We start from the raw sequence: 12,346 nt of genomic DNA, 5'->3' as shown, positions 1-12,346 counted from the left end.
AGTTTCAATCAGATCGGATCGTCAATCGTGCAAAATAAATAAAAAGAATAAATAAATAAATAAATCAACATTAATTGTGACGTCATTCGTGATGTCATAGCACCGTGCTTGTCATTGGTCGACAGATAAATGGCCGTAACTTGGGAACCGCTTGTCCGATTAATATCAAACCTTGAAAAGGCACATCAGAGGGTCCCCAGCAATATTCCTGGCAAGTTTCAAACAGATCGGACTGTCAATCGTGCAAATAAAAAATAAATAAATAAACATTAATTGTGACATCATTCGTGATGTCATAGCACCGTGTCTTGTCATTGGTCGACAGATAAATGGCCATAACTTGGGAACCGCTTGTCCGATTGATATCAAACCTTGAAAAGGCACATCAGCGGGTCCCCAGCAATATTCCTGGGAAGTTTCAATCCGATCGGACCAGTGATCGTCCGGTTATTAAGAATTTGGGAAAAAATTGGCATGAGAAGGTGGAACGACACCTTCAGCTGCCATATACACCTTTTCAACACTGAAAAAGCAGTAAAATGGCCTTAATTTGGGAACCGCTTGTCCGATTGATATCAAACCTCGAAAAGGCACATCTGCGGGGCCCCGGCAATATTACTGGCAAGTTTTAATCAGATCGGACTGGCGGTCGTCGAGAAACGGCGGTCGCAGACAGACAGACAGACACACACACACGCACACAGAGATTGCTGGAATTATAGATAGATGGTTGATGCTGAAACTATCACCGGAGCAAATTCACATGGATACTGGGTTTGGGGAAAGTAAGCAGCCTCCTGAAGGACCCATATGCAGAACTTGTATCTCTCTTATTAAACTTCTACTTTCTTTCCTTCACAGCTTCATGACGACGACATTTGTTATTGAAGCCATGGCTGTGGCAAACGCCCGCCTGCGAGGGAAGAAATGTGAGAAGAAATCAGAGGTACTCATCCTTGAGCTCTTTTTTACCTTGTGATTTAAAAGTCTGGAATCATAGGCATTATTATTTTACAATTTGATTGTAATAATTGCTCAAATTGTGGGCGACCGACAAACATACACATATTAATTCTTGTGCAGAGGTTTCTTTGAACGTTTCTTTACATTGACACATCAATTTTAGCACATTCCTTTCTGTTTTCACTCTTTGGATCTTCAATAGTATGTGATCTCATGTTGTAAACCACTGATTTCAGTTGTCCTGAAAGAAAAAAATTTAAGTGGCATTAAATCTGGACTACCTGGGGTATTTATATCAGTCTGTGGCATCATATCTACCTCAAAGGAATCGTCTCAATATATGTATATATATATATATATATATATATATATATATATATATATATATATATATATGTACATGTATATGTATATATATATATGTATATATATATATATATATATATATATATTTTCTAAATATTTTCTCCGAGTGTAAAGTCCGTCAGAAATGATGGGGCCAAGAACATCCCCCCATCACCACCATCACAGCATGCTTGTTAAAGAATATAACTGACAGGCTTGTGGATTTACTTTTGTTTCATCAAGAGAAGTAAGGTTATTTTCGAAATATATTTTTATTAAAGTGATAATGGAATTTGAAATAACTGAGTAAAATTACTACCCATATATATATTTTACTGCAAATAAAAATTACTAATGTCTCACCTCTAGCATAATAGTTGTGAAAACAACCGGAATGGTCACGCAATCAACCCAAATTCAGATGTGTATAGTCAAAGTTATGGACAGCATAAATTCACCTTTGCCGATAATTGTCCCAAAATTGTCATCTATGTTTGTTTACGTTATGGAGGGAGGTTGGTGGGGGGGGGTATTAGAGTGAGTTGTTGAGATCATTTACACATTCAGCTACATTAAGGAAAAAATATATAAATGAGCAGACATGCAAAACGTGTGTGCGCGTTTGCGTGTGTGTGTGCGTGTAAGGAATCCAACCATCTTATGTCACAACAAAAATTCCTTTTCAGCCAACTGCAAAGCCTTGTGCTGAATGACATTGGCATTTGAGAAACGTGCAGAGCTTGAGATTCCTGTTGGTCATTGATGATTGGTGCGTTCAGGGTAATGTAACATGCACTTGGATGCCTGGCAATGTATTATCCTGGGCATGCTAAGCCTTGATGTGCTTGGTGCTGTCAGACGTGGCTTTGGGACATGCGAGCATCGGTTCAAGAACCTGTTCTGTAACCAATCTCTGCCGGTCCACTAGGTGTCTCTCGCGGGATGTGGGAAGGAATGGATGGAGTTAGTCTTTGGCTTGAATAAGCATCGACAGCTGGGCCTGCAACGTTGGCTTTTTAGCACTGCAGTGACTGTTGGATGGTTAGTGTCGGGAGAGTATCTGAGCATCGGGGCGTCAATTAAAACATAAGGCAGAACATCAGAACATAGTTTGAGGGTATTCACGCTAGTCCAAATGCAAATGTAGTGTTCGCTGGTTTTTATCAACTTCCATTTGCGTCCCATGATTACCTTGTTAAAACTGTGCCACACAAAATGGGTCCTTAGCCTAAGTGATTTCTGTGGGGAAAACTGTTACAATGTTGGCATTCAAAGTCAGGAAATGTAGATTGGACAATGCAAATCAAGCTAAGTTTTCATTGACTTTGGAAGAAGGAATATTAAAATGTGGAACTCGATACACATTAACATTCCTCTGTGAGCAGAGTGTAATTGACCGTCCTTGAATCACTTGGCTGTTCACTTGTTTGAGAAACTGAAGCCATTCGCAAGTTTGGTGCATTGCGTATTTTCATCTGGCACACTTTCGTGCACACTCGTGTCTCCAGGGGAGAATTCCTTCCTGGGTTGATACAATCGTTGTCCGTTGGATATGGGTTGGTCACTCTCTGGGCTACTTTCCGCAGGCCCCAAAATGAGCGATTGATAACTGTTATACTCTGTGCCAACACTATAACAATAAAGAAAATCCAAGCCAATACACTGACAGAGCCTCAAGTATCTTCACCTGATCAAAACATCTGTTCACAATATTTACGTCATCAGCGATGGGTGTAGAGTACCCACCATGGAATTGGCAATCTTCAATTGGTACACTGCGTGTAAGAGATGTTTAAAAGTTCGTTCACTTCGTGGTGTGGTAACAGTGGAATCCATGAGCAGTATGCTATTGGCATTTTTTGAGCGTGCAACTTGGTGAGATACTGGACAAGTTGCTCGTCGGTCTGGAGATCAGAAGCTAGCTCTGGAGAGTGTGTAATACAGTGGAAGTGAATGATAAATTAAGTTTAAATATTGTTTTCAGTCTCATTCTTTCACAGTTTTCTTCATCCTCATATTAATGACCAGCAAATACCACCCGTTGCATCACTGATGGGACTACTCGGAGAGGAAGTGGGGGGAGAACGAGGAAGGAGAGAGAGGTGGGAGAGAGAGAGAGATGGGGGGGGAGAGTGAGGGGGAGAAAAGAGAGAGGGTGAAGGTGGAGAAAGAGGAGGCAGAAGGGAGGGGGAGTGGTTAGTGAGGAGGGGGAAGAGGAGAGGAAGGGGAGAGCGAGGAGGGGGATGAGGAAGTGGGAGAGGGAGAGAGGAGGGGGTTGGAGGGGTGTGGGGGGGAAGAGGAGGGAGGTGGCAGTGATAGTTGGGAGTGAGGGGAGAGGAAAGGGAGAGTAAGGAGGGGGGTGAGGAAGTGGGAGAGAGCGAGGAGGGGGAAAGAGTGATGATGGGGAGCAAGGAAGGAGGGGAGAGTGAGGAGAGGTGGAGGAGGGAGGGGAGAGTGAGGATAGGGATGGGCCAGAGAGAGGAGGGGTGGGGGGGTAAGGAGAGGTGGGGAAAGGAAGGCAGCATGAGGTGAGGTGAAGGGAAGACAGCATGAGGGGAGGGGAAGGCAGCATGGCAGGAAGGGAGAGAAGGCAGCGTGAAGGTAGGAGAAGGGAAGGCAGTGTGAGGGGAGGGGAAGGGAAGGCAGTCTGGGGGGAGGGGAAGGGAAGGCAGTGTGAGGGGAGGGGAAGGGAAGGCAGTGTGAGGGGAGGGAAAGGGAAGGCAGGGTGAGGGGTAGGGAAGGCAGGGTGAGGGGTAGGGAAGGCAGGGTGAGGGGTAGGGAAGGCAGGGTGAGGGGTAGGGAAAGCAGAGTGAGGGGAAGGGAAGGCAGTGTGAGGGCAGGTGAAGGGAAGGCAGCATGTGGCAAGGGGAAGGGAATGCAGTATGAGAAGGGAAGGCAGCATACTGGGGTGAAAGTGCTTTCAATCGTCAATTGCTAAAGCGAACTTGTTGCTGTTGCAGACTTTGGTTTCTTTGAATCTGCATTGTCAACCATCAGTAATGGGTACTCTCTCTGGTGTTTGGTTTTCAGATGTTTTAGTAAATTGGACATATGCCTGGTGATGTCTTAATGGTTAGTGTTGTGGGCTTGGGATCTTATGGTCCTGCGTTCAAATCCTGCTTGGCTGTTGAATTAATACCAGGTGGGGTTGACTCAGCCTGTCATCCTTCTGAGGTTGGCAAAATGAGTACCAGCTTGATGCAATGATTGAGCCATTTGAGTATCTTGTGTTGGAGTGGTGACCTGTCCAGGACTGTGCCTAATATCCCAGGAGACTGCTTTGGCAGCACCAATGCTCTGTGCAGAGTCTGGTCCCAATGGATGGAATGGATGAATATTGGATGTATTATAGTAATGAGAAAGGTCTGTTGAACAAAGTGAGCATGCAACTTTCGGACTGTCTTCTTTAACCTTCCCGAAATAGTTCCAAACTGCACTTTTGGACTTTTTGAATGATGTGCTGTCAAATGTTTATCAGTTAAAGTATTGTCGACCCATGCATGAGCAAAGCAACCAGCACGTTTTACCGGCCAACTCTAAATGACTTGCTATGCATTTAAAAGGAAAACTCCCCGGGGGCGTGTTTAGTTTGCAAGTGACTTGCTTTTGCTGCTACATTGCAAACGGGACACCCCAGGAGCATGTTCCTTTTCAGTTAATATATTACCAGCCATGTGTAACTGGAACATGCCCAACAGGGACGAAATTTTTTTCCAAGAAAAACGCTTCTTTCTATAAAGTAGAAATTACTTGGAATTGATGTCGACTCCGGTTCACTTCTCGATTCCTTTTGATTGCATGGTTGGGGTCGAGTCCTTGGAATCGATCCACCCACCGCTATTAAGCACTCCAGCAAGCACTTCAACGAAATGGTTTATAAGGAATGGCTGGCTGGGTCATACGAAACACCATCCATGGTGTTTGGGATGAGGTAGGAAAGAGTTTCGGAAGGAGCTAAGCATTGAAGTGAGGGAAAGGAACGGCATACATGCGGTGGAACGTTAATTATGATTATTCTCATGATTATTCTGTCTCATGAAAAATATTCTGCACAGAATAACAGGGAAGATGGAAAGAAAATACGTCTGACATACATTTTCTACCACTACTACAAACACCGCCCAGAGACAAACACTGCCCAGACACGTCCGGAAATAAACACCGCCCAGACGACACGTCCGGAGATGAACACCGCCCGGACACGTGCGGAGATAAACATCACCGGACACGTGAGGAGATAAACACCGCCCGGACACGTGCAGAGATAAACACCGCCTGGACATGTCTGGAAATATACACCACCCAGACACATGCAGAGATAAACACCGCCTGGACATGTGCGGAGACAAACACCATCCTGACATGTCTGGAGCCAACCAACGCTCTGACAGGTCAGGTCAGATATGGGAGCATGTGCCGGAGCAGCACGTTGCTGCGTCCACTTTATGCTGGTACTCCATGGGCCTCCGTCTGGCCATTCCCCAGGCAGATGCATGGCCCATCCCCATCTCCTGGAGATGCCGATCAACCTGTTGCAACCGCTATGCACGTGGTCGACCAATTGGCCTACTCCACTCATGAGGCTCCCTCACTGAGAGAATCTGGTGAATAGGGTCAGCGTCAGGAAAATGAGCCAAATGTCCATGCAGCCGCAGCTGATGCTCACGGACTATGCAGGTAACAAATCTCATTTGAGTCTCTTTCAGGAACCACTTGTTGGATGCAAAGTCCGACCAGCGATTGCGAGGATTCTCCAAAGAGACCTGGTACCAAAATAATTAAGTCTCTGTCAGATCCCTGGTCAGAGTCCAAGTCTCACGTCCGAAGAGCAAGACTGGAAGCACCAAGGACCTGAAGACTCGGACTTTCGTCCTCCTGCACAGGTACCGACAGCGCCACACCCTATGATCGAGTGAATCCATGACTCCCCAGGCGTGACCCAGATGTCTATTGACCTCTGGCTCACAGCCAGCAGAGACATGAATATCACTGCCAAGGGAAGTGAATCTCTGTGACCTCAACATCCTCACCACAAATAGGTATAGACAAGATAGCAGCATCCAATAAGTCAATGAAAGCCTGGATCTTAGTTTTGACCGAGGAAATCCGTAATCTTAGTGGCTCTGTATCCTCATTCAGCACCTCGAGGGCCCCAAAAAGGATATCCAGAGTCTCTGCAAAGATGACTGCATCATATGTGAAATCAAGGGCAGAGATCTTGACATTCTCAAACAATGCACCGCAGCTTGATCTCTCCGACATCCTCCCCAGAATCCAGTCCATACAAGCGCTGAAAAGTGTGGGGGCCAGTGCACACCCCTGTTGAACTCCAATAACAACAGGAAATAAGTCAGAGATGGCATCACCACATCTAACAATACTCTCAGTACCAGAATATAGTTCAGACATCAGATTGATCAGTTTTGGTGGCACCCCACGAAGACCAAGAATCCTCCAGAGGGCATCCCGATTCACTGAATCGAACACTTTGCAGAGATCAACATAGGCTGCAAACAGCCCCTGCCAAAACTCTCATCTGTGCTCGGTGAGGACCCGAAGAGAAAGGAGACGGTCAATCGTTGACCTCTTTGGTGTAAAGCCTGACTGCTCTGGAAGCAGGTGCTCAAGCAGATGGTGGCAAACCCTATCAAGAATTATCCAAGCAAAGACCTTGCCTGGCACTGAGAGCAGCGTCATCCCTCGGTAGTTGTTGCAGTCCTGGTGATCGCCCTTCCCTTTCCAGAGAGGGACAACAAGGCCCCTCTTTCAGTTAGTTGGGATGATGCCTGTGTTCCACGCAGAGCACAGAACTGCTTGCAATGACATGAGTGCAGCATTTCCACCAGCTTTGAGAAGTTCAGCTTGGATGCCACAGATCCCAGGAGCTTTACCCTATTTCAACCGGTTCACCGCAGCCTGTGTTTCCACAAACGAAGGTGGATCACATTTGATTGGATGGTCAACAACAGGGATTGTAACACCCCTGACATCCAACTTAACAGCTGGTGGATCAGCCTGGTGCAGCCGCTCAAAGTAACCGGTCCATTGGGCCTTCACTTTGGACCCCTCTGTCAAGAGCCCACCACCCTCCGCTTTAAGTGCAGTACACCGAGGGACGGGATTGGAGGAACACAATGTGCAAATTCCCCTGTAAGCAGGATGAAAATCACTTGCTCACGGTCAATGCTCTACCCCCTCACAGATTTCTCGCGCATAGGCCTCCTTGTCTACCCTTAGCACATGTACAGCTTTATGCCTGAACTCCCTGAACATCTCAGCTCTGCCCTTAAGCCTGCCCTGCGACTCTGGTCAATGGTATCCAGTGTCCTTTGAGAGACAAAATTCTTCTTCACCCTCTGGTGAGTTCCAAGACATCCACCGGCAACATCAAGGATGGTGGTCTTGAAGGCACTCCACAACTCTTGAGGATTCCCTAAAGCACCCAGACCCCCAAAATCCCCCCTCAGCCAGCTCGCAAACTCCTCAACTATCTTCTCATCCTTGAGCTTGCCAACATCCAGCCGAGGCTGGGATGGTACTATGGAAGAAAATAATTTTATGAATGTACTCTAATTTGTAATCGTTGCTGGTGTTTTATAAATTTTATTTTTTTGTTATAAGTCGAATTGGCTGTCAGTGATGTTTTTCCTTTAGCCAAGAGTCTTTGACCTAAATGTTGATAAAAAGAATGTCTTGCTATGGAACAAAGTGACCTGGTTGATAACAGTAACTTTTGTTATGATTACATCATTTGCTTTTCACCTGGAAGACGTATTGCAGTTGGAGTTCTTTGTTTCAGGTTTAACAGCCCCTTCCACTCTCCCATGAAAGCGTTATAAATACCAGAAATTGTAATCTTGTTTTAGTGCAAGCACGTGTAGATCTATACCACCACATTGGGTTGTACGCCTTGGCTTCCAAGTAAAAATAAAACTCTCTGATGTAATGTACTTTCACGTTGTGGCAAGTGATTTAATCGGTGTCTTTCATTTGAATAACAGGATTTACATCGAGTCAGTTAAACGGTTAATTAAAAGTAATAAAACAAATAAAATGTTAAGAAATAAATTCCACAACAGTACAATTCTCCTGGATTTAAGCTGCAATTTCAGAGTTGCTAATACAAGCCTGTGGTCGGTATTGAGGAACTGAGCACTCTGGTAGAACCTGCAGTTCTGGATCATCCTCCATCGACCATCATCAGTCAGTCTCCTTTGCCACACCACCAACGTTGGAATACCAAGTCCAACGATGAGCCTGTGGGCACTGTAACCATGAACCAGCCACCCTCAGTCCATGACTTCTTGCAAGGTCAAGGAACTTAGTGCTATTCTGGTTCACATTTCCAGACCCATGGGGACCAATACGTCTCATAATCATCCCTCTCAGTTGCAGTTGATGCATTCAAATTCCCCAAGACTAGAAGAGTATCTCACCTGGGGCACTGATCAACCACAGACTCGAGCGTGGTATAGAATGCGTCCTTTACGGTGAGATCACTCGCCTCAGTCAGAGCATATACAGAGACCAGGGAATCGACACCCAACAAGTGACGAAGCCTTAGTCTCATAATTCGCTCGTTGACTGGTGTTATATGAGTTATCATTGGAGTCAGCTTATTGTACACAGCTACAGCAATGCATTGGGCATGGTAACCATCAGAGTGACCAGACCAATCGTAGGTGTAACCACCCGCCGTGATCTCGCCACTATCCGGTCTCTGAACCTCAGAGAGTGCTGCAATACCGATGTTCAAACGCTTGAGCTCAGATGATAACAGAGACAGGTGATCATCCTCTCTTCGGGATGGGACATTCCAGGCACACACCCGAAGGGACCACCTCAGGTTAACTCAAGGAGACCGCCGTCTGGTGGACGACACCTCAGCACCACCCTGACACACACGACCGCAATCTGACCGGGGAAGGTTATCCCGTCCTATCATCAAAGAGTGGGGGTCCCGAAGGCTTTGCCACAATCCTGTCATCCGGTGAGCTGCCCTGTGGATGGCAGCTTCACAGGAGGTACACCCACGGAGTGTATTTTCTATTTCCTTTGCGTTTTTCTTGTGTTTTGCGGAGTGAAGGGTTTTACGGTGGCCTGAGTGCAAATCCTGCCACCAAGCTTCAAAAAAACATGTAGCCCAACTGCAGGAGGATATCTGTCCACAGACACAGTTGGGCACTAGATATGGATGATTGTTGGCTCACAAAGAGCTTCTCCACCCTTTGCCAGGTTTTGTTTTTAATCCTGCTGGGTGTCCATATTTATACACCCTCCTCACCAGGAAACCTGGTGGGGAGATGGTTTAGTCGCCGACAACCCGACCATGAAACATGTTCGTGCAGGTTTACATGGTACCTGTGGCAAGTCATAGATCTAATCTGACCTGACAATAACAATAACTGACCGGTCCTGAGACAACCACCACCTTGGACATGTCCAGAGACAACCACCGTCCGGTCACGTCCGGTAACAAACACACGCCCAGAGATAACCGCCATCCCGACATTTCTGGAGACAAACACGATCCGGATGTTTCTCCACCCTCTGCTTCCCATGCGTTCTGCCACCAAATTCAGCTTTTAATCGAATTGGGTGACCTTGCGGACCAGTAAGTTGTAACATTGAATGTAGTTAGATAGAATTTTTTCGGCCATTCACAGGATTAAATTTTTCAGCACGGAAGCGTATCGCGTTTGCGAGCTTCCAACATGACAACATAATTGAATACTAGAACACAAATCGCCTTGTTTCCACTTCCAAAAGCTTTAGTTAAACAGTACTTTGGAAAAATTGTAGGTCGTCTCGCAAATCAAATTTTCCGCTCGCACTCTCAGGGCGGGGCAACATTGAGATTCATGCAAAATAGTTGCACACAGTGATGCAACACCTAAGCTAACTTCGTCCAAAGCAATCTGTCTGTTTAGTGCTTCTTTTTCTCAAATATTTTTCCAAAATCATCAGTTTGTCTGAGAAGAGGTGGCAGTTTTGTGATTGTGCCAGTGCATGGGTAAACCTCGATGGTGACAAAAAGGGAGGCATTAACGGTTAACCATTCCCATGTCATTTTTGTCAAGACTGCATGGGGGAAGGTGTTCTATGAATTCTCTAGTTTGTTTATTAATTTGGAAATCAAAGATTGGCATGTACAGTATATTGGTTGGTTTAGTCTGTTTGTCTGTCTGTATGTCAATCACCTGCAGGTCACAATTTTAAGCCGATCTTCACGAAACTTCACCACTTGGCAGAGGCGGTCATAAACAAGAAGCCTATTGATTTTGAGGTCAAAAGGTCAACATAGGTCAAAAGGGCAATGTAGGTCAAAGGTTTAACAGGGATTTTTGCAGGACTTGTAGCTTATGTATTGATGGGTGATTATCTGGTGTTGTGGTGTTGTTGTAATGCAGGCTTGATTGGCAGAATGACCTTCTCCTGCACCAAAGTTCCTTGTATATCCCTGTGTATCCATGTAACAATCAAAATTGTGTGCATTATTTTCTAACAATGTATTATTTTAGTTAGTTTGATTATTCTTTGAGGATGGAACCCACAGACTGCTTACATTTTCAACTGTGGTTCTCATGCTGAGCTGCTTTCCATTGGTCGAACAGGAGATGGATTGACCAAAGCTCACAAAGCAATTATGGCAAGATAACATAAAATGGAAACTGGAGCAATGAGAATCGTGGGTTTTTTTTGGCCATCCAAAAAATAAAATGATAACCCTTTGACCCCTCCCCACTTCTTTCCTGATGTCCTTTCTATTGTTTCATAATCCATTGAGATTTTTTAAAAATACTTTTTGGCTTAAGGGTGTTTTAAGATGTATGTACTTTGACATCTGTCATTGCTGGTTTTAACGTGATGATTATATTTCCAATATAACTGCAAAATGATTGAAAACAAGAAAAAGTAATGCAAGGTGTGGATTATTTATTTCACCATATATTGGATGATGAAATGGATTGTTGGACAATTATTCAAGGGATTATAGTTCAACTGTGAAGCCTGTTGTTGGCTTAGTGGTTAGGGTGGCGGCTTGGGCTCCTAGGGTCCTGAGTTCAAGCCCCGTTGGCCGCTGAATTAAAATACACCTGGAGGTTGACTCAGCCTGCCATCCTTCTGAGAGTCGGCAAAATGAGTACCAGTGTACTGGTAAGGGGGACACTGTATCAGCGGCATAGCCACGTCCCAACCAGTGATGCAACCAGCAGCCACAGAGAGAGACAGAGAGAGAGATATCAGCATCAGCTGTTGTGCCATAAAAATGGTGTTATAGAATTTGGGTTGTTCCACAGTTCAAGATGCTAGTCCACACATAAGGCTGTCGACTAATATATCTGTCGTAATCTCTGGCAGCCCTGCAGAACCATAGAATAGGTCTTCCACTTTAAAGATATTTGTGACCTGCTCTGCTTGGGCTAATTACCATGGTAAAGGCAAGCACTGTGGCGAGGTAATTACAAATGCTTGTTCTTCAAATAATAGCACCATAAGGGCCACTTGTAACAGATTAATTATACATAGCAGGTGAATTATACATAGTAGGTGAAAAAAAGAAAGCTTGTACATGGTGAAGTGAATTTTCTCAATTGTTCTACGGCCAAATGAATGCTTACCATGTGGAAGTACTGTTGTTTTTTTTTTTTACAATTGTGCACAATGTGTGACTAGCACAGTCACTCATATGATCTTCAAATAAATAAAACTACATGAGCTATATATTGCCACACCAAGAGCTCGGCTGTTACCCTACTGTTCAATTAAGAAATATTATATAATGCTCAGCCTTGTCGAAGAGCGAGGTGAAAAAGTGTAGAACGTAACACTGACAGTGGGACAACACATGAATGTGAGAAGGTGATGAATAAAGGGGAGGAGGGGAAATAATGGGGATGAAAACAGCAGCCTTCAAATTATGTGGAGAGGTAGGGACAGTTAATGAGGATAGGAAATATCACACACATGGAAAGACGTTGACCTGAGGTGTGTTGGTGTACTGCCAATGTGAAGACTTGGAAGGAAGAGTGGGATT

General features: G+C 45.0%; 1 protein-coding gene across 8 annotated transcripts in view; it reads left to right on the top strand.

Moving 5' to 3' along the window:
* SLC38A12 (solute carrier family 38 member 12) overlaps positions 1-12,346 on the top strand; it is a 180,193-nt gene that overhangs the window by 42,502 nt on the left and 125,345 nt on the right. For all 8 annotated transcript variants that reach the window (XM_085856978.1, XM_085856974.1, XM_085856972.1 and 5 more), the window contains one exon: positions 862-946. In XM_085856978.1, the coding sequence (XP_085713104.1) occupies positions 862-946 (85 nt within the window). The remainder of the gene's footprint in view (positions 1-861; positions 947-12,346) is intronic.

This window comes from Eptatretus burgeri, chromosome 15 (genome assembly GCF_056783735.1).
Source record: "Eptatretus burgeri isolate ZD-2024b chromosome 15, Ebu_testis_v1, whole genome shotgun sequence".
NCBI classification, from domain to species: domain Eukaryota; kingdom Metazoa; phylum Chordata; class Myxini; order Myxiniformes; family Myxinidae; genus Eptatretus; species Eptatretus burgeri.
Note: the sequence above shows the minus strand (reverse complement) of the source record. Positions and strands in the feature narration are given on the sequence as shown.